The 21,806-nt window shown below is 42.0% G+C and overlaps 2 protein-coding genes across 2 annotated transcripts in view; both read right to left on the reverse strand.

Moving 5' to 3' along the window:
• The window catches only part of CDC5L (cell division cycle 5 like), a 33,179-nt gene extending 20,112 nt beyond the window's left edge, over nt 1–13,067 (reverse strand). Inside the window, exons 1-11 of the mRNA XM_009095977.4 lie at nt 12,783–13,067; nt 9,718–9,821; nt 8,737–8,898; nt 7,796–7,923; nt 6,856–6,955; nt 6,554–6,772; nt 5,292–5,436; nt 4,982–5,170; nt 3,470–3,618; nt 1,683–1,845; nt 495–659 (exon numbers count right to left, since the gene is read on the reverse strand). Of these exons, the coding sequence (XP_009094225.1) occupies nt 495–659; nt 1,683–1,845; nt 3,470–3,618; nt 4,982–5,170; nt 5,292–5,436; nt 6,554–6,772; nt 6,856–6,955; nt 7,796–7,923; nt 8,737–8,898; nt 9,718–9,821; nt 12,783–12,827 (1,569 nt within the window). The 5' untranslated portion in view covers nt 12,828–13,067. The remainder of the gene's footprint in view (nt 1–494; nt 660–1,682; nt 1,846–3,469; nt 3,619–4,981; nt 5,171–5,291; nt 5,437–6,553; nt 6,773–6,855; nt 6,956–7,795; nt 7,924–8,736; nt 8,899–9,717; nt 9,822–12,782) is intronic.
• Nucleotides 13,068–14,503: 1,436 nt separating this feature from the next.
• Nucleotides 14,504–20,792, reverse strand: LOC103823190 (zinc finger protein 845-like). The gene is made up of 3 exons (XM_018921784.3): nt 20,678–20,792; nt 19,839–20,432; nt 14,504–19,195 (listed from the first exon to the last, which is right to left on the reverse strand). Exons 1-3 carry the CDS (start codon nt 20,742–20,744, stop codon nt 16,554–16,556), a joined length of 3,303 nt encoding a protein of 1,100 aa, XP_018777329.2. The 5' UTR covers nt 20,745–20,792; the 3' UTR covers nt 14,504–16,553.
• Between the last annotated feature and the right edge of the window lie 1,014 nt (nt 20,793–21,806).

The following is a 21,806-nucleotide window of genomic DNA, read 5'->3' on the forward strand; positions in this document are numbered from 1 at the left end:
GGTAATCCTCTGGTGGTGGCCAAGGGTGCCAATTCCCTGCATGGCAGATTTTTATCTGTGTGCTACCAGCCTGCCTGAGTTTGTATACACCTGTCTAACCTTTCATAAACAGCAACTTTTAACCTTGAGAGAATAACCTGAAACTGAAAAAAAGCACAGTTCTTATGTGCTTAAAATCAAGCAAGTGCCACTGTAGAAAAAAAGCTTTTAATTAAATTTTTATCTTCTGGGGGACAAACACAGCAGGTAGGACACAGGTACTCTTAGGGACTTCATAGCAGAAAACGATGTGATACATAACATTAAGAAATTAAGAAAATTATTTAGAGAGAAAACTGATTTGGCCTCTGTGTGTGTATACTCTGACAGCAGCAAAGAAAACAGGTAAATTTTACTTTGCTATCCTGTAGAAGAAGCTGGAACAGGTGTGAAATACATATAAGAAACACATTTTATTTTACAGAAAAAGCACCTTCCACATCTCACACACTGACCTGCTTGCGGGCTTCTATATCAGCAGCATCTTCTACAAAGGTTTCATCTACTTCATGTTCTTCAAGTTCCTTTTCTGCATTTTCAGGCAGAACAATCTCAAAGTCATTTTTTGGAGCAGGGAGGGCCATGAGCCCCAGGCGCAGGTGCTCCCGAGACTCCCTCTCCTGTGGGAAGAGCAGGGAGATGTGATGCTTCTGGATTCATACCCTGAATGGAACACAATCAGACTCCCCTCATCTGCATTAACAGACAGGAACAACACACTCATTATTCCCTGGCCACTTCAGCCTGCTGCAAAGCCAGCCAGCACCAGATCTGGAAACCAGGGGAGTCCACCAGGGATTTGAAGCCTCAGTTTCCCTTCCAGCAGTAAAAAGTCCTTTTACTACAAAAAGGTTAAGAGAGAACTAAAGTATAACTACATCAAATAAACCTTCTCCTTCAAGCTAAGAAGAGTTCTGGAATTTTGAACTTGAGGAGTTATTTTTGTGAGAACATGGCAAACACTTGGAGTGGATATCTTAGCTAGGCCAAAAACTGCTGATAGCTCAAGTGGGAGATATTCAAAGCCACAGTCGAGGCTGCAGAATCAGCCACATAAAAGGAGTTCCCAAGGTGCTACCTATTATATGCCCTTTTACACCATGTCTAATTGGCAGGGCCCATCTGGCTGAATCTCCAAGAATGGAAACATCTGTTGCCAAAGGTAATGAACGAGTCTGGATGGGACTCAGATTTCTGAACATCTCAAACCCCAGTGCTCCTAATGGCAAAAATTAAACTCCTTTAGCTCAGTCTTGTCAACACGGCAGACTGATTAAAAGGTCGTGGAGGTAAATCAGGAAGTCAAGATGATGAGGAATTTGAGGATTGTGTAGGATTGCAAAAAACATTAATCTTTGCTCAAGATGCATTTCCTGCTCAGCTTCAAAGATAGAAATAGGATGGAAACTTAACTATGTCTTCTCCAAAAAAGTTTTAGTGTGTTTACTGAACACCCTGAAAGCCATTCTAAGTGGCAAGACTTCTGTTCTTTTAAATAAAGACTGTATTTTATTATGTGATAAGGACCCACCTGTAGACAGGTGGAAGAAGTAACATTTATTATAAAATTATTTTCAGCAGATGAGAACTAAAGACCTGAAAATTGATAGAGCAAAGATTTCCACTTCTTAAGTACTACTTACCATTTGTTTTGCATAGGATGGGTCACTGTAATCTGCCATTCCCTCTTCTGGGTTGATGTTCAGTTTATCCCGCAGGGGTGTTCTCCCTGGAGTTGTGCCAAGTGCAGGTTTGGGAGTCAGTCCTCCTCGAGGAGTTAAGCTCTCTGACCCCTGAGAGGGTGTTCTAGTGAAGTGCAATTAGTCATTAGTTTTTTAGTAAAGAACTCTACTTACAAAAGTCTGAATGTTGGGAAAAGTTACAGAAACACAGTCTATACATTCAATCTAGAGTTTTTTTCTTGGGAGGCAGTGAAACTGTGAAGTGCAATTACAAGAATACTAAAAAGAAATTGTTTAAGCCTGTCAAGGTGCAACCAAGGTCCTGTCAAGCTGAAATCTAGGCACATCATCATTTTAAGAGAAGCTTCAGGAATTCCACCAACATTAACTCCCACTGCTGCTTTTGAGAGAAGAGCTTTTCCAGTCACCAGGCATTATTCTGGGATACAGTGACCAGGGTTGAATTGCAAGCTCTCATTTCCCCACCTGGGCAAGTCATTTGCTCTGAAATCATCTGGCCCAACAGCTGTCCCACACTGCAACTGAATGGATCATCCTTTGCTTTCACTGACTATTGAAGAAATAATTACATTATAATAATTACTTCTAAGCATCTATGGTTAGGCAACATGGATTAAGTCTTAGATTTTGTTGGCCCCAATTGCTTCTCCTCTAGACTAGAAAGGAATATTGTTCTCTATCCCAATGACCTACTGCATGAATGAGGGGCTACTTCATGGGTTAGTTATTTTTTCCCTCTGCTCAAGGATTGGATTTTCCCACTCACAGAGCATTTCTGCAAGCAAGTCAAGTTGACCCACAGGTAATGTGCAAATCTGAACTTCAGAAGCTAAAAAAACACCACAAAAAATCCTAAACAACAAAATTAGAGCATCTCTACTTTTTAAAATATAAAATAATACAAATCAACAGCCAGATCACTCCAGGTCAAATTCTACATTCATTTTGCACCACAGTGACACCAAGAGATCTTCAAAAAAACACTCACTGCTGGAACTGCTCTTTTTAATTAAAAGATCAGGGCTTTTGCACACAGCTTCTGAACAAATAAAGCTGCTTTGGAAAAGCTGCCATAAAAGTCCTTTTTATTTCATTCTCCACTTTTCCTACTAACATGATACAAGTAAAATTAGATGCTAAGTGGAAAAACCTCACACACAAAATGTACCAATTGTAACATGTTTTAGCTGTATGGTATTTGACATTTGTGGGATATATATTTGTTCACTCTAAGAGTTAAACCAGCAATTCTGTACTATTTAGATTGGCAATATAAGAAATATTTTATTTTGGATATATATGGCTTATAAAATATTTACTCCAGCTTTTCAAAAATTCAGTGTGGGTTTGGCTGAGGGACCTCCCACATCTTTGATTCCAAGGTAATACTTTGGAAAGGCCAGGATCCACATACAGAATGACACTCCAGCTTACTATTTATACTCTTGCATTACTCCAGAATAATTTATACTGCTCCAGACCACAGAAGGCCACAATTTGGATCAAAACTCCAGTGAGCTGTATGAACACAGATGAAGAGAACATGGCTGAGCTTTCTAAAGACACAGAGAAGGAAAAACTTGTAGAACAAGGGCTTGAAATAAAAGTGAGTTTCTTTTGAAGCTCTAATCATGGTAGTATTTTACACATCAGAATCTGCTCCATTCACCCACCTCCAAACACACACATGCCCACTCAGGCACCCATCACAAAAGGAGTCTGTTTACCTGAAAGGTGTGGAAAGCACAGTATTTGGAGTCTGAACAACCTGTTTCTGTGGTGTTACCCCTGAAAAGTCACTTTCATGCAAGGGAGTATTAAGACCTCCTTTCAGGGGAGTATCCACATTTGTGAGAGCCATCAGATTCTGGGCCTCCTGTGTAACAGACAACACAAGCAGTGCTTCACCAAGACATTCACAGACACGTTCAACAAATTCAGTAACAGAACAGCTACTGCAGCAGAACAGCAGAAGAGTTATTTGAATATCAGTTTGTGAAAAATATTTAAAATTTTTTAGCTTTAACACCCATACATTGGTATTTACAAACCCTACTGTACCATGGAGAGGCATTTGAACTTCATTTCCAGTAAAATATGTTATGAACTGGACTTGCAAAACTGAGTGTTTTACTTATTGTTTCAGCTTCCTTCAGTTTGCCAGACTCCATAAATCTCCAAGATTTGTTAGTAACTGAACACTCAAGTAATCCTAAGAATCCTGATTTTAAAAGGGAGGAACACACTTTAACTCTGAAACCTGAATTCAATCAACTTTATCCAAACTGCACTTCAAAGACAATGTTCCAAAAGAGATGGTCAGTATTCAGACTTTTGGTCCATTACTCAATTGAGGCTTTTATGAATAGCCCCCTTTTTTATTTCATTTTTCCTTATTACAGTGAAGAATTAAGTCTTTCTGAAAATTAGCTAATTATACTACTGCAAATAGCAAATATATTCCCAGAAGACCACTAATCCACCTGTGTGTATGCATAATGCTGTGACATTTAGAATAAACTCTATTTGAAGGTGAGACTCACCATTCCTGCAAACATTGTACAGTCTTAGGTTATGACCTGCAGAGCAAGGAACTTTCTCTTTTCTCTTATCATGGAATTGCTGAAATACAGCTCACTGTCAACTCAGAGGGTTTTTTGTTTTGAAGTGGGATTTTTGGGGTCTTGTTTTGTACTACACACTAGCTGCACTGATTAAATTTATCCATTTCCACATACTCAACAAAATGTTACTCAACATAAGCAGTTTTTGAAAAATCCAGGCAATCAGAGGTTGCAAAGGCAGGTTTTGGCTAACCTAAGTTTTAAGCCAATAAAGTGCTATGAAAATATTCTTGAGTTGTTGCAGTTAATTACTACTTGTCATTTGAAATAAAAGTTGGACAACATAAAATACACTGTTTTAAGGAGATGAACTCATACATCTTAAGGACTGAGATACAAGGAAGGGAAAATTATGCAAGACGCCAGGAGAATGGTTAAAAGCTTCACCCAATATATGACCAAAAGAAAAATAATCAGAATGTTTTGAAACACAGTGACAATTGATTAAATACAAGCAGATCTGCTTTATGCCCTTCAGTGTGTCCTGAAGACTGGGATTGCTTCAAATCCCAACACTGCACACAATTTAAGGAGGGTTTCTCTGGCACTTACACCTTCTACTCAGTTGACTCCTGCTACAAAACTTAAAACCCATCCTGTACACTTATACTCTACCTGCAGGATCCTGTCCTGGGCTGCTGGAGTTTTGGGAGTCCTCAGAGCTATGCTGTTGTTGGTTACATTATATTCAGAGAGAAGAGTGCTGGAAGCTGAGTTTGTGATTCCAGATTCCTCAGCAGTCTGCCGTGCAATCTCACTTGCTTGGCCAACTTTTACAACTTCTTCAAGTTCTGTATCAGATATCTTTGAAAGAGAAAATCCCAAGGCACAGTAAGATACAATGTTGCTAGGAGATCCATTCAATAAAATAGAAAGCACTGTTTTAGTGGCCTTATAAACTGTTTATCATCAGTAAACACCTCACCTGAGGAGCTGGAAGCACCAGTTTACTCCTTTTCTTGGTAAATTCTGACACTCCACTGGTCTGCAGAATAGCTGAGGGTAAGTCTGACTCTTTTTTCCGTTTCATGTGCTGCTTGTCCTTTTTGCGCTCTCTTCCCTCCCTCTCACTGTTATTATGGAAAACAGGATCATTTCAGAACACACAGAGAAGCTACAAAGCAAAGCAAACACGCCAAGAGCGAAAGGGCTGTACCCTTTTCAAACACTGGATATGCTGAAATAAAACACTGCAGGAAGTGTGGAGCACCTTGTGGGTGATTAGATGTGATCTGCAGATCTTGCAGCAGAACCTACTACAGAGCAGTGTAATGCTTTCAAATCATGGAATTAGCCAACAGATTTAGCTTTTAGCTGAATAAATACAATCAACAGGCTCACTGGATCAAAACAAAAATGTCAGGCCAAGAATTTAGATAGTAAAAATAAAGGAATGTGAAGAGTCCCTTTTTCTCCAGCGGCTGCTAAAGGAAGGTGAATATTTTCTTTTGTGGAAAGTGGGAACTAATTTCTCCTCAGTCTTTAATAAAAATGGCATTTCCTTCAAACAGCAATGGAGGCAGTCAGTAAAATCATAACCTTTAGTCTGAAGCTCCTGCCTGACCCTCTGAACAAAGAGCCATGCAGAAATATCAGTTAGTAATACCACATGAGTTAATAAAATAAATTGTACATGGCACTGAACCCTCTCAGTAAAATGCAGTTTTGGCAGTAGTGGGAAATGCAACTGTACAATTAAATATGTACCCAAGAGTGGCATTTAACTTTTCAACAACACTTTTGGGGATTGGGGGGGGGGAGGAGAAATTTAAGGACATCAACTTGAGAACAACTCCATCAAAAGTAAAACTACAAATCTACTCCTCTAAGCAATTGTTATAAGGTTATTATTTAAAGGGCACTAAATACACAAGCAAATAAACAGCTTAAAAAAAAACTCAAAAAAAACCCCATTTCAACTTAAAGAGCAAGAACATGTGAGAGAAACATTCTGATAAAAGGTGAACTAGAGGAAAGAAAAAAGGTGATCATAGACAACAGGTGAACTAGAACTTCTGGTAAAATAAACCACAGAAAACTGGAAAGGCAGAGGCCACCTGCACTTTTATCTGTCCCATGGGAAATACATTTCCCACCCACACTATGTTTCCAGGACTTAACACAAAGACATATGGGTTGCTTTTTTTTCAACTACTCTGTTCCCTCCTTATTACAACACACACTTACGATCTTAATTCTCCATCCAGGTCTTGCTGACGCAATCTCCTGAAATCTGCATCCAGGGACTGATAATTTTCTTCTGAAGTATCATAAAAACCAGGGGCAGGCTTCTTTTCAAATGGAATTTCTGCATTGTAATCCACACCTCTCTTCTTTTTTCTTTTCTTCTGGATCTCAATTCCAGCAGCGCGAAGTTCTCGTCTTTTCTGGAGAGCAGCAAGACGTCTAAAGAAACAGGACCACCACATGATTTAAGGTGTAAAGTAAAGAAAAGGAGTCCCAGGATATGAAACCAAATGTAAGTTTACCGAGCTTCTTCCAGCTGCTTCTCCCTGGCTTTCCTCTTGGCCTTCTTTCCCTGTGTATTTGCCAGACGTGCTCGAGCCTCAGACAGCATTTCAAGCTCATCTACAATAGTACAGATAAATACAGCAGTGAATCTGCACTTAAAAGATCAAAGTCAAGAAAAGGTGACATTAAGATCAGAAAACCATCTTTAAAAGCTGAAACAATCAATCACAGGCATTCTGTGTCATCACTAATGTCCAAGTTATCCCAAAATATTTACTGAATCACTGGCCAGGTCAAATGAAGACTTTTAGAAAAAAAGCCTCATGTTGAAAATAGTTTCAATAAGTATCAACACCAAATTAAAATATTTACATAAAGAGGCCAACCGGCCAAGTGATATAAATGAAAGTAAAACTTCATTTACATCTTTATCTGAGAGTATTTTCTTGAGAACTTGTTAATTGCATTTACATCCAGAGCTGAGAGCGCTGTTTTTGTGAACTTGTGACTGTTTGAAACCACTAATGGTCCATTCATGGAATTTTAACAATGCACATTTTTCAGTTTATAACATTGCTTTGTACAAGGGGAAAAAAAAAAAAAGGAAGTCAGGCAGTCCTGTGCTTCAGCATGGATTCATCTGAGAGGTGTGACCTGATGGAAAATGATGAAGATACAGAATGCAAATGAGCAGAGCAGTTGTCAAAGTAAAGAACAGCCAGTCGTGGTAACAGATGAAGGTGACAGATAAGGAGGCAAAAAAAACACCAAGAAAAGAAAAAATGGAAAAGTATAACTGACTGGCCAGATACAGAAATAAGACAAAATTTGCAAGTAAATTAATGACCAAGTAAATTAATGGGAAAAAAGAAGAAACCAAGGTACAAAGGCTGTGTAAACAGAAAAATCAAACAGATCATATTTCTGTCAAATATGGTAAACACACTCCTAACTCACCTTCATCCATGTCAATGGGATCTGGCCTGGCAGGTTTGGTTTCTGGATTTGGATCGATTTCTCCAGGTTTCAGTTTCCGAGGATCATCAGCAGTTTCTTCCTCATTGTCTCTCTGAGCAGCTTTGTCCCTAAAAACACATGGTAGGTGTTTGTTTTCCAGCTCTTTTTTTTCCCCAGACTCATAATAACCATCCCTTAAATGTCTCCAAAGACTGATGATAAAGCAGTACCCTTGTGCTCTGTACAATACAGTAAATCTGTTATACAATTCACAGATGTGGTACTGTTCCATAATCTTAAACAGGACAAGAGGAAGAAACCAACACAGGATTATATTGCAACAATAAAATATTATATAAAATACAATATGCATACAGTTAGAAAAGAAATCCCCTCTTTAATAATAAAAACAAGAATTTCAGCAGTGTGACAAAATTAAAAAAATCAAGTTTTATGCTACGTTTTTTCTATTCAACCAATTGCACAAGAATTAAGAATGCTCACAAGGGAAAACAGCACATTCATTCTCTTCTCATGGCCAAAAGAAACTCTTTGTAGCAGAGATGGCACCTGCACATTCAGCCACTTCAACACATGTTTTATGTCTCTTTTCTTTCTCACATACCCACTCCTGCTGATCAGCCAGTCAAAAAATGCCCAAACAGCCTAATAAAAGCACAACTCTTGGCAATCCCTTAGTCAGAATGACCAGGAACAAGAAGAGATAGACCTATCTTTATCCAAGCTGCTCTCCAGGTTCCAGGAACTTCTTTCAAGCTAGACACAAGTGACTGAAAACAACCTTAAAGATTTGCTTACAAAAGGACTCAGTCAAAACCACCCTAATTTACCAAAGGAGAAGGGAATGATACACTGCTACAACTGCACAGACTTTCTGGGTATTCTTGGCTAGATTTTCCTTTAGGCAAGCAGAAACTCACAGCAGAAATTCATAGTGTTCCAAGCACTGTGCAGCAGTTCTCCCAATGATGGGGGCAATGGTTCTCCACTGGGTTGGCATCAGCTTAGCCAGGTGCAACAGCTTCTCCTCCTCCTCCCGAGACCACTCTGTTTTTTTGATGCTCGGGTCCAGCCATTCGTACCTGTAGTAAGGGAAAAAATTAAGGATGACAGATCCAAGTTATCCCTTGATTTGTCTTCAAGAGTGTTTTCATGACATATGTATTTGATCTTTAAACTGTATTATTTATCCAGCACTTTTCATAAAGATACTGCCTCTTCTTCCTTTTCCCATCTCTATTCTGGCAAAGAGTCACAGAATTAATCCTGAAAACAAAAGTAAAAATTGCAATTATCAAAGATAGAGAAATGGTAAAATTGTTTGGTCTGGAGCCTTCAACAATTGTCTTACTAATCCTCAACTGTGCCAGTACTGTTATCTCTACAAGAAGTATTCTATTAAATTTGTGCAGTTCAGTACTTGAGAAGCTAAGTCTGATTCTCAAATACACTTATGCTGCATCAGTATTTGCATCAGTTTAAAGCTCCTATTTTTCCTAAAATACTAAATTTCACAGTGCATTTTCTTAACATTTACTCTCAAGCTAAACTCCCATTACATGAAATTAGAAAATTATATGTAAGAGAGATTAGTATCTTACAGTTTTACTTCTTTGGCAATATCCACTGATTAAAGCATGTTTAAATAAAGGGTAAAACTAATGTTTATAATTTAAAGTGATCCTGCATTTGCTAACACTGCAGTCACTGGCAAACAGAACATCTGGCTACTTTTTTCCAACAATTTTCAAGCAATAAGAATTTGAAGTTTCCATGATAAAATCAAACAGTGTTAAAACTGCTGTTGGTCTGTGGACATAAGTCAGTCTGTGGTAACATTTTTTCCTAAATTTTCACTAATTATGAAGGTCATATTCCCAGGCACAGCACCTCTCACTTACCATCTAGCTTTGCACTGCTTTGCTGATTTCCTGTGCAATAATGAGGCAATTCGAGACCACTGGTTTTTGCCATATTTCATAACAGCCGCTTTCAGAATTTCATCCTTGAAAAAAACATAAATAAATACCCTTATGGGCTGCAAAACAGAAAGTCTGAGCTCAAGCAAAGGAGAACATGGTAAATTTCATGGGCTGTCCCGGAGGAAACAGCATAAAACACAGCTACTTCTGTTCCATTTTATTCTCAAGAAAAATGAGCATTTGTATTTCAAAGGTCAATGAAATCCATAAACATTAAATGAAATAGACACATGATTATTGTTCCAAACTTCATGTATCCAACAGAACTTCCCAAATAATTATTTTCAATGCTCTCTACTGCACTAATGTTTAAAGGCTCTGTGTGTCTTCCCTGAAGGACAGCAAGAGAGGTAAAGAAGTGTTTGTCTGGTAATGACATCACAACTGGGAAAAAAAGTAGAACTGGCAGATATCCCTGGCTGCCTTGTTTTAAAAATTACTCTAAAATTATCTATTTTTCACATTTTAATACAACTGGAATAAAAATGTAATAGATTTAGTTTGGGAGCCAGGTTTTTCACATACAATGAAGCGTGCACTGAGTTTGATCAAAAGCCAGAAGTGCTATCAATTGTCTGTCAATCCCCCTTCTCCCTTTCTTGATAGATGGGTTCATTATTTCCGGTTTATTCAGAGGAAGTGGTATTTTAAATGCATTAAAGCTATTCTTACAGCCCTGTCAACCACACATATCCCTCTCCTGTACTCTCTCCAGTGGGAGTTCAGTGAGTCTGACACTGTCTCCACTGACACCTCCCAGGGAACAACAGCTTTAACTGTGAGCTCATGATCAGCCCTTGATCTGGCTTGAACTGCTACAGGCAACAATTCATGTGATTACTGTTCTTAAACAAATAATAAATCCTCCCCTGTGTGTTTTTTTTTTAACTTACTTGGTGCTCCATGGCATACAAGAGCTGTACCAGTGACATGAACAGGCTTTTTCCCTGTAATTGGTCATTTTATGAATGACCTGGTATCACCTGATTTCCCTTTCTCTGCCTTTAATACTGTATGCATAATCAAAATGTTAAAAACAAACAAAAAAACCCCAACACCTCTTTTATCTCTGGTAAACAAAGCCTGGTGAACTAGGGATCTATCTGGCCACTGGAAAAGGCTCCTCAGGGCAGTGGCCACAGCTCTAAGCCTGCCAGAGTTCAAGCAGCATTTGGACAATGCTCTCGGGCACAGGGTGGGATTTTTAGGGGTGTTCTGTGCAGGAGCTGGACTTGATGGACCTCGTGGGTCCCTTCCCACCCAGGAAGGGTGGTTTGGTGATTCCATTTAATGCACTGCTCTTTCTCTTCAACTGTCACCAAAATTCATCAAGTATGGAAGCCCCTCAGAACGGGCTGAAGACAATCTGAGTTTTCCTGTTCTCTGCTGACCCCAAATTTAGCTGCTTCCTGGCACACCACCGATACAGCACAAGTGCTTAAAAGCACACACAGCACATTTTATCTCCTATTACTTTATCCTCACTGATTCCTGGAACCACATACATACCTGGTGTTCACAGTACGCAGTAACAGAGTTCTGTATTTTACAGTGCCAGGTATATCCTTTTGCTTTAAACATGCATCTAATAAAACTGACATCCTTGATTTCTCATGTTATTTATTTCTTTTTCATGACCACTTGTGGTTCTGAAAGCTTGTGATAGATTTGGAGGGGGATCATTCTTTTTTGGAACAGTAATTTCTGTGTACATGATTCTTGGGGTTGCAGATGAAGAGCCCACACACACTTGCAAGTAACAGACTGAAGCTGCACCAGGGGTTAGATTAACTTTAGATTAGTTATAAGGATTTTTTTTCCCATGGAAAGGGTGGTAAAGCATTGGAACAGGCTGGTAGGGGTAGTACTGGAGTCACCACTCCTGGAAGTGATAAAAAAACACGGGGTGGGGCACTCTAGAGTGGGTTAAATGGCGAACATGGTGGTGGTGGTGGGTTGATGGCTGGACACTTTGTGATCTTAAGTCTCTTCCAATCCTAAAAATTGTATGACTCTTCCTTTTTCATTTTCACATTTGGAAATATCCTTAAAGGCAAGAAATTCCTGCTGCCTTATTCCCCTAGGGCATAAGAAACCCGCCTGTGCAGCACAAGTTACACTCTAGCCTTCGAGACAGACATCTCCAAGCACAGCACAGCCCATGCTTCCACTCCAATGGCAGTGGGAACAGTTTCCCTGGGGCAGAAGGACACAACACACCCATGGCTGAGCTTCCCAATCTGCAGCCCAAGGGAAAAACAATACTAATGTGACCTTGTGACCTTTGCCCACTGGAAGAAGGCACAGGTTATTGGGAATGCACCCAACACAGAACCAAGGAATCACAGAATCAGTTAGGTTGGAAAAGGCCTCTCAGACCACTGAGTTTAATCTTCATCTGATCACCACCATGTCAGTGAGGCTATGGCACTCAGTGCCTCATTCAGTCTTCCCTTAAACACCTTCAGGGACAGCGACTCCATCACCTCCCTGGGCAGCCCATTCCAATACTTAATCATCCTTTCTTGTGAAAAAAATTCTTCCTAACGTCCAACCTAAACCTCTCCTGGTGCACTTTGAGGCCATGTCCTCTTGTGCTGTCGCTTGTTGTCTGGGAGTAGAGCCCGACCCACACCTGGTTCCACCCTCCTGTCAGGGAGCTGTGGGGAGCCAGAAAATCCCCCCTGGCTGAGTCCCTCCAGATCCCTCAGCTGTTCCTCATCAGACCTATGCTCCAGACCTTTCCCCAGCGGCGTTGCCCTTCCCTGCCCTCGCTCCTGCAGTCCCCAAGCCCTCTGATGTCCCGGCACAGCGGCTCCAGCAGAGCCGACCCTGCCCCGGAGTACCCGGAACCCCCCGCGCAGGCGCACCTCGACACCCGCCCCCGCCCTCCCCCCCCCCCGCGCCTGCGCACCAGTGAGGGCTACCCCCCCACCTGCTCGGCTCTGAGGGGGGACGGGGGCTCGAACCCTGCCGAGTCTTACCTCGGTGTTCCGCCACACGCCACCTTTAATCATAATCCGCGGCATCTTGGCGGCGAAGGGAGGCGGGGACGAACCCCGGGAGCGAGAGAATGGAGAGGAGGCGGGAGCGCCACTGGCGTCAGCGGGGCCGGCCGAGACGGCGCACGGTCGCCCTCAGCGGCAGCGGGTGCCGAGGGCGAGGGGAGCGGGGCCGGCTGCTCAGCCAGAAGAGCGGGAAGCGGGTCCGGCGGCTTTTCCAAGGGAAGTGAGGCCGCTGCTCCTCCAGGAAAGCGGATCTGGCCGCTTGGCGCATGCGCGGCCCCCCCTCCCCCGCGTGTCCTGAGGCGGCGCTCCGCGCTAGCGCCACCTGCCGGCCGGAGGAGCGCACGGCGGAGGGACCCGGCCGGCGCCTACAGGAGTTGCGCGTTCATTAAACTCTTCAGTTCCCCTAAAGAACGCAAATGAGGGAGGAAAGGGACAGCGGAAGGAAATGACATCTCCTCAGTGTTCCCAAGATATTTGGTAATTTCAGGAAAAAGCCCCATGCGTTTATATGCGGAATAAATTCTTGGCTGTGTGGGTGGTTAGGCCTTGGCAAAGGCTGCCCAGAGAAGCTGTGGCTGCCCTGTCCCTGGTGGTGTCCAAGGCCCGGTTGGACAGGGCTTGGAACGAGGTAATCTTTAAGGTGCCAATGCAAAACTATTCTATGATTCTACAAGAAAGCAACATTGATAGTGTATTTGCATATTAACACTCACATGCACACTAAAGGAATGTGTTCAAGGTACGTACCTGAATTTGGGAAATTTTCATAGGTCGGTACTCATGTCCCTCTCAACAGGTGAAAGACTGAGTCTCAGGGAGTGGGGATCTCAGCTCAGGACCTGTCACTGTCCCTCAGCTGTGGTCCCCCAGGTATCTCCAGCCTGGGAGCTGTGTGTCTCAGTGAGGCCCCACTCAGAGGGAGGTGCTGGTCTCAGCCCGCTGCAGTCTGGAGAGCTCAGAGGGTCTAAAACACCACTGCTGAGTCACAACAGACTTGTTTTGCTCATAGCAATTTTCCACCCTGGCTGCAATTCAGGTTGGTAACTTTCTCTGAAAGTTCAAAACCAAAAACATTGTTCCTGGGTGGTTATTAAGCTAAGAAAAATAAGTTCCCAAAGGCTCTTAAAACCCAGGGAGCTCCTTAGCCAGCACAAGTTCCTGGGAGCAGACAGTGTTTTAGATAAGCTCAAGAGGAGCTTGACTCAGCTTGTCAAGGCCAAGCCCTAACAAGCATTTCTGAGACCACAGTGTGGCCCAAACAGGAGGATGCACCACCACACCATACAGGTCTGACTCACTATGGTTCATTTACATCACAGCCAGTTTAACTTGTATTAATTTACTTAGCAGATGCACAGCAAGTAAAATGACAGCCTTTTGCTCAATTTGTCTTGTAACATTTCCCTGTTTTGTCCAAATTCAGGATATGTTCATGGAGAACATTATGAAACCTTTTTGGTTTAAATAGGAAAATTCATAGTATTATTTAGGAAAGGCTTTGATTTTTGTTGAAACTGCAGGAAGAAAAAATATTACACTTCTAGCTACCAAAAAAAAAAAATCCATCAACAGCCCATGTGTTATTTGAAACTGAATATGCCTCAGCCTTTAAATTTCACTGACTTAGCAGACTGAGAATACCTTTGAAACCCCAAAAATCCAGTGCAGTGCACAAGGAACAGAAAGCAACATCAGGAGTCATTGAACTGCTTATTTTTATTAGAGGCAATGACTAGGAATAATTATTTTTATAAAATCAAGCTCTGAAAGTACCTTCTTGTTCTTACTTAAAACTTGAAGAAACTTACATTTACAAACTCTTTCAAAAATTTACTGCAGTTAATTTATCCCCCTAAACCAGGCTCTTTTCATCATTGTTGTACACCATGCTTTTAAACAACAGTGCTCTATCAGATTTAGCCTTTCTAGTCTCACCCAATATAGAGGCTTACAATTCCTTCAGTATTTTTGTTTTCTCTTTGTACCTGTTCTTTTCAAATAAATGCTCAGAACTGTAATGTAACACAGGTAAAAACGCCTCCAAGCTTGAGTAACCATTAATATCTCCCAGAAATGCTTTTCTTTCTTCATACAGGATAACATTCTTCTTTCTCACAACTGGATTAGGTGGCTAAAGGTCTAAATCACTCATCTGTAACCACAATGGTTCAGGCACAGATACTCTTCTGACTTCACTGAAGCTGCAAAGAACTGGATCACTTCAATATCTTTGCTGATCTGGCCTTAAATACATTCATATGTCCATGAGTTTCAATCCATTATTGGAAAATTGTCTTCCAAATCACAGAACGGCTGCAGGAGTTCTGGAAGACAAGTCCCTGCTCAGGCAGGGCCACCCAGAGCTGGCTGTCCAGGATTTCATCCAGATGGCTTTTAAATACCTGAAAAGAGAACTCCACTACCTCTCTGGGCAGCCCTTCCCAACCTGTCTCCCATGTTACCAGAAAGCCTCTACAAGACATTATCTGTATTTCTACAGAAAGACACATATCCAGAAGCAGAAGAAAAAAGCACTGAGTTCACATTTACATTCTCTAAATTAAACCACAGGTTTGTTCTGCTGCTCCATGGACTGAGCTGTAGTATTGGGACAGTCTGCACCAAGCCTCTACTGTTGTCTTTCCTCCCGCAAGGGGATAACACACTGTTATTAAAACCACTTACCATACTCAAGAGTTCCTAGCACTGCGTAACTCCAAAACAAACAAAGATTTGTCTAGATCTGAATATTAATTGGAAGCAGCATCCATCTGGGTTCACCATAGCCTGTACCAACTGCTGCATAGTACAATGGTTCTTACACATGTTAGACTAAGAATAAAGTTCTTAAACTAATTTTAATTTCAGATACTGCAAAGGTTTTCAGTGTAACTAAACAGCATTCACAATTATCAGCAACTGCTCATATTAACAGAAGTTATTTGAAAAGTGTGTCATATATTTTAACAAACAACACAGTAACTACCAACCTGAGAAAATGTAAGGCATTTCATACTAGATTAACATCAGACATTCACATAAAATTGAAGACTTAAAGACTCCCAGTATCATAAAATAGATGTTTCTAGACATTACCATTTCTGTCAGACTACTCAAAAATTATCAAAATTACAGACAAGGTAACAGCTTAATAAACATTTATATATACAGACACATGTTAAACATTTCAATGTCACAATTACTCAGTAATGACATGCACATTTTGTTTCTGCAATTTGGTGAGATACTGATTTTTTTCCTCTTAAAAGTATTGCAAAAGCACCTGGGAGTAAAGGAGGCAACTTTCAGCAGATGGGAAGTAGCATTTAGCCTCCAGATGCACTGACAATTTTTATATGAAAAGTTATTACTACAAAATATAACATGCCCTTCCTTCCCTCCCATTACACATTCTTTCAGTTAGAAAAGAGATTTTTTTTTTCTTATTAAATTTTTACAAGAAAATAAGTGGTGCAGAATAACTGCTTAAACACAGATGAACACTGGCCATAATAACTGACCGCTACTGAAGCAGTTACTCAGGGATGAAAAAGTGTCTCCAAGAACTGATGTTCCCAGAAACACCTGCAGCAAACCAGTACCCCAAGTGTTACTCTCTCGACCAAAATGCTGCATGCATCCATTACCAACCATTGCTCTGGACACAGCAAAGGAACATAAAGCCATGAAGAAACTCAGGACATGCAAACCCGTCCAAAACCAAGCACCAGCTTCCAATTCTCAACCTCACATTCCAACGTCGTGCTGCTGCTTATGCTTCTCCAGCAGTTTTGTGGTGGGCAGCACCACATTACACTTTGCACACCTGTACTTCTTTTTGTGTGTTTTTATGTGCTTTTGGAAAGCTTGTTTATCCACCGTGGAATACTTGCACCTCCTGCAGTGCAGCTTGAGGTGAGTCAGCCAGTGGCGCTTGAGGTGGCTGGAGGTGCGGAAAGCCAGGGAGCACTGCCCGCACTGGAACGGCTTCTCCCCCGTGTGGATCCTCAGGTGGAGCTTCAGGTTCCCGTTGTGGGCTGTGCAATAGCCACACTCCTCACACCTGTATGTCTTGACAGGCAGCTCCTTGTGCTCGTAGAGGCAGCCAGGAGAGGAGGTTCCCTCCCCGGTGTGCGAAGCCAGGTGCTGCTTCAAGGACAGCCATTTGTTGGTTGAGTAGTCACAGCTCATGCACTTGAAATGCCCCACGTTCAAATGTGTGAGCCTGTGCCTTTTCAGGTGACTGGAAGTACGGAACTTCTTCTGACAAATGGGGCAGCTGTAGGGCTTCTCACCTGTGTGAGTTCTGATGTGGAGCTCCAGGTTGCTTAAACTGCCAGTAGCATAGCTGCACTCTGAACACTGATATAATAATGGCTGACTTTGTGCTAGCACATTATTTGCTGCACCCCTCTGAACACCTTGCTGAACTCCCCAAACTTCTGAACCAAGTAAGGAGCTGTTTGAGACTTTGCAGGAATCAAAATCCCTTTCTGGATATGCACCTCTCTGGATTTCACGATGCAATTCAAGATTCTCTAAACACCTCTCTACAAAGAGGCAACTTCCAAATTCCTCTCCATTTTTCACATGAAGAAGGCTGTGTTTCTGCAAATGGTTTGATGTTTTAAATGTCTCATTGCACTCTTTACACACAAATGGTCTTTCATCTGTATGTATCTTTAGGTGCAGCCTGAAGTTGTTAGGAACAGCAGTAGCATAACTGCAGTGCTGGCATCTGTAGGTTTGGAATGTATTTAAATTAGAAGGACATGTACCCTCAAAGTTTTCCACAAAGTTATGAAATGAAGCATTATCTTGCACTTGTGAATGAGAGGTCTCTGATTTGAAAAAAGGCTCCTCTTTGTAAGTGATGGTGTCCATTTGGTAAGAGGTCTGAGGAACTTCTGATCTGTATCCAGTAACAGCCAAGCTGTTGCTTCCTTGGCTGTTTTCAAGGAATTTCTTTCCAGGGCATATTTTCTTATTGTCCCACACATCACCTTCTTGCTTAAACTCAACTTCTGAAGCCAGGATTCCCCCATCCAGACAATCATTTTCTCTACCAAAAAGAGAGTGAGAAACATGGCCCTGAGAATCACCATCAGCTTTGCTTATTGTGCTTGTACAGTATTTATTGCTCTGACTCGTGTAACCATTGGCCTTTAACTGATCATGAAATTTCTTGTGAAAGCTGAGATGTCCTTTAGTGTAGAAGACCAGGTTACACTCATCACATGTGTAAGTCTTTGGAGGATTTTCAGTTCTCTTTCTCCCACTCAGGCAGTTGGGTTGCTGTGCTTGGCACGTTTCTGTCTCTGCATGTGTCCTCCTGTGTCTCTCCAACCCTGAGGTGCTGGTGAATGCTACGTGGCAGAGCTCACAGCAATATGGTTTATCTCCTGTGTGGACGTGACTGTGCCTCACCATGCTTGCAAAATACAATGAAAAAAAGGTGCAGAACCTGCACTGGTAGAGCTTGTAGCCAGCATGCCAGTACATGTGATTTAACAGGTAGGACAAGCTGCTGCAGGAGTAATCACACTGAGGGCACTGGTAAGGTGGTCTCTCTTTGTGTCCCTTCAGGTGATGAATAAAAGTCCTAGGACTGGATGAAACAAAGAAACAAACTCTGCAGGAAAAGCTGACTGGCACATCCAGAGGTGTAAAGTCTCTTTCAATTTTAATGAAAAATTTCTTGTATTTACTTTCTTTTTTCTTGGTCTCAGATTGTCCTTCAGATCCCTTCTGCCTCCCTTTTCTCGCACTTATTCTATTTTTTCTTGCCTTTTGCAACCTAGCAATCTTCTTATGTAATTTAAGGTGATTCTTAAGATTGAAAGAAAAGAAAAAGGTTTTTTTACAAAAGCAGCATTTATGTATTTTCTTATCTTTATGAGCTGAATAAATATGTTTCTTCAGGTGTGCACTGCATTTAAACACAGAACTACAAAACCTGCACTTGAAACTCAATCTTTCATTCTCCTTTGTAAAGCAAGATGTTTTAGGAAGAGGAGTGATGGTCACACCATCATTCAGCCATGGTAAACTTTCTTGCTGTCTCTGGAACTCTTTTGGACTTGCATAAGAAGAAACAACTTTTTGTTGCTGGTATCTTTTCTTAGGGAATGGTGTTAACATCTTGTAAATATGCTCTCCAGAAGTACTTGATTCAGCAGAAGTAGAAGCATTCATGTCAGGTTTCCCTACATCTTCCAGATGTTCCTTAAAGGTAGAACATTCATTAAGAAATGGATCAGAACAATTATAGGTAAATTTATCTTCTTCTTTCAAGCCATGGTCCAAAAGAGAACTCAGAGTTTCATCTTCAAATTTGCTTATTTTCCTGTAATCAATTTCATCATCTCCATTCTCTGAGGAATCAGGATCTACAAGGAGATAAAAAAATCACATTTCATACAACCACAAATATTCGTTATTAATTCCTAGTAATAATCCCAAATTGCCTAATGACTTGCTTGCTCTTCATTACTTCTGCTTCCTTATTATTTCCCTCTCTCCATTTTTTCCCCTAATGCCTCTCTTCATGCTCCCCTCTACCCCCAACATTTAAATGTTACTCCTATTTAGAAGCCATCTTCTCTCCTACTGTTTTCACTCAAGGCTCTGAATTTCACAAGATAACACCGCATCCAGAGTGCCTTTATGGCACAATTCCTATCAAAGTACTAACTTTTCTAATGCTCCATTCTCACAAATCCCATGCTTTTTCTGCATTTTTATTTTGAGAACATTTCCCTGATGAAAGGACACCCTTGTTCTCATTGGAGGAGAATGACAAATTTTTCTAGTTTCACTGGCTAGGAGGCAGTTCTAGAGTAACCAGGAGTCTGTGAAAGAACTGAGCATACTCCAGGCAATATTTTCCTTCTGTTGCACTTATGAATGTAATTTAAAATGCTTACTCTAAAAGAAATTAGTTTTTTAGCTTTTCTATACAATTTTTGATTTCAAAAACTTGAGGTTTACTGTGTTTCTTAAACTCTTACAATAATCTTATTAATATATTACCTTCCATTTTAACAATTATTTTAAATTCCTTGTGGATTTCTGGTTGTGTCTCTGGACTGCCATCAAAAAGTACACTTGCAATACTGACAGGTTCTTCTTCGTGTTTGGGTACCACTACCAATGTCTCCAAAGTGTCAGCTCTGTCACTGTCAGCAGAGGAGAGGAGAGGAGGAATTTTCTGAAAGCCATCATTATCAGCACAATCTTCTCCATCACTGTATTCCACTATCTCTGGAAGCTCTGTTTTGCAAGACGATGTAGGTAACATACAATCTGGACCATATTTATCCGTGTCTGCATCACACCCATCACTTAAAGATAATTTTGATGCGCTACACACACTCTCAGCAGTCCTTTCCTCGTCAGAGTACTTAATACAATTTCCTTCATTTGAAACAGACTTGTTTGCATCCCAACTGCTGCTGTCATTTGAAGGCTCCACTTCATTTTTTAGACAAAGGCTGTTGTTTAACTTAAACTCCTGCTCCATCTCGGGAATGGACGCTTCCTGGTCCTTATCATCATCCTGGAGAAAATCCTCATCGCTCAGCACCAAGATAGTAATAGGCAGCACAGTCTCGAACACCTCGGGCTCTGCGAGGAGAAGCAGACACAAATATCGCAATTCCCAAAAAAAAAAAAACAAAAAAAAAAAAAACCGAAGCACCTGACGGCAGCGCGGCCACCATAATCCCCACGCATGCCCCATGCGCATGCGCACGCCCCGGCGGGCCCGCCAATTCGCCCCGTTCCGGCCGACCCCACTTTCCGCGTCCCTCGAGCACCGCCGCTCCCGCGGGAGCCGCGCTGGCTCCCTGCCCAGGCCAGCAGGCACCTACCGCTGTCCGCGGCCGGCTGCGGGATTCCCTCCGCGCCCGCCTGCGCCGCTCCCGGCTGCGTCGACATTTCGGGGCCGCTGCGCCGCGCGACTCGAACCACCGGCCGGGCGCGCCTGCGCAGGAGGGCGGGGGCGGTGCCGCTGGCACCTCCCGGCTTTGGGGGAGAGGCGGGGGCGCGGCCTGAGCAATGTGTGGCCTGGGACGTGAGAGTTTCAAATACGCGCTAAAATTCAGTTTTAAACGTGCTCATAAGTGGTTTAAAAACTCCGTTTAGTCATCCACCTTGGCCAGGGAGCCCCCAGCCCTGGGTAGAATTATTCGAATGCTCTGTGAAACCTATTCCCGGTTTAAGCAATTTTGATCGATGGTTACTTCTTTTCCTGTAAAATCAGATCTCAGCTAATACCGATCATACTCTTTAAGATCGGAATTGTGCCAACAATAAGGCAGTCCCTTGCTGGGTACAGAAAGAATCACAAAATAATCGCAGGCAGGAAACATAAAACAGCACCTTTGATTTCATCCTGTTCTCCTTGGCTGTTCAGGCTGAAAGTGGAAAGTACATGAACAAGTGTGCATACATATATACATTTATATACATATAAATTTATGTACATGCAGGGTGTCCCTGCCTATGACAGGGTGGTTGGAATGAGATGGTCTGTGAGGTCCCTTCCAACAAAAACCATTCTGTAATTCTGTGGCTTGGGGCTGGCTGAAAAGGACCTCTGGAGATCATCCAGTCCAAGCCCCCTGGAAAGCAGGGTCATCTGGAGCAGATGACACAGGAATGTGTTCAGGTGGGTTTGGAATCTCTCCAGAGAAGGACAATCCACAGAATCCCTCGGCAGCCCACTCCAGTGCTCTGTCACCCTCAACGTAAAGAAGCTCTTCCTCATGTCTAGGTGGAACTTGTGTTTAATTGTATAGCCACTTCTCCTCATCCTGTTGCTGGGCACCACTGTGCAGAGCCTGGCACCATCCTCCCGGCACCTGTCTTGGAGATACTTACACAGATTGTTGAGATCCCCTCACAATCTTCTCTTCACAGACTAACCAGGCCCAGTTCCTGCAGTCTCTCCTCAAGAGAGATGCTCCAGAGGCTTCATCATCTCTGTGGCCTCTCCAG

Source organism: Serinus canaria, chromosome 3, assembly GCF_022539315.1.
Source record: "Serinus canaria isolate serCan28SL12 chromosome 3, serCan2020, whole genome shotgun sequence".
NCBI lineage: Eukaryota > Metazoa > Chordata > Aves > Passeriformes > Fringillidae > Serinus > Serinus canaria.

Bases quoted from the DNA above. Each gene is read 5' to 3' on its own strand.
- LOC103823190 (XM_018921784.3), bottom strand. From the start codon at position 20,744: ATGTCGACGCAGCCGGGAGCGGCGCAGGCGGGCGCGGAGGGAATCCCG. The intron at 20,433-20,677 runs GTAGGTGCCTGC...TTCTCCTCGCAG, and splicing joins GCAGCCGGCCGCGGACAGCG to AGCCCGAGGTGTTCGAGACT. The intron at 19,196-19,838 runs GTAATATATTAA...ATCTCCTTGTAG, and splicing joins AATAATTGTTAAAATGGAAG to ATCCTGATTCCTCAGAGAAT.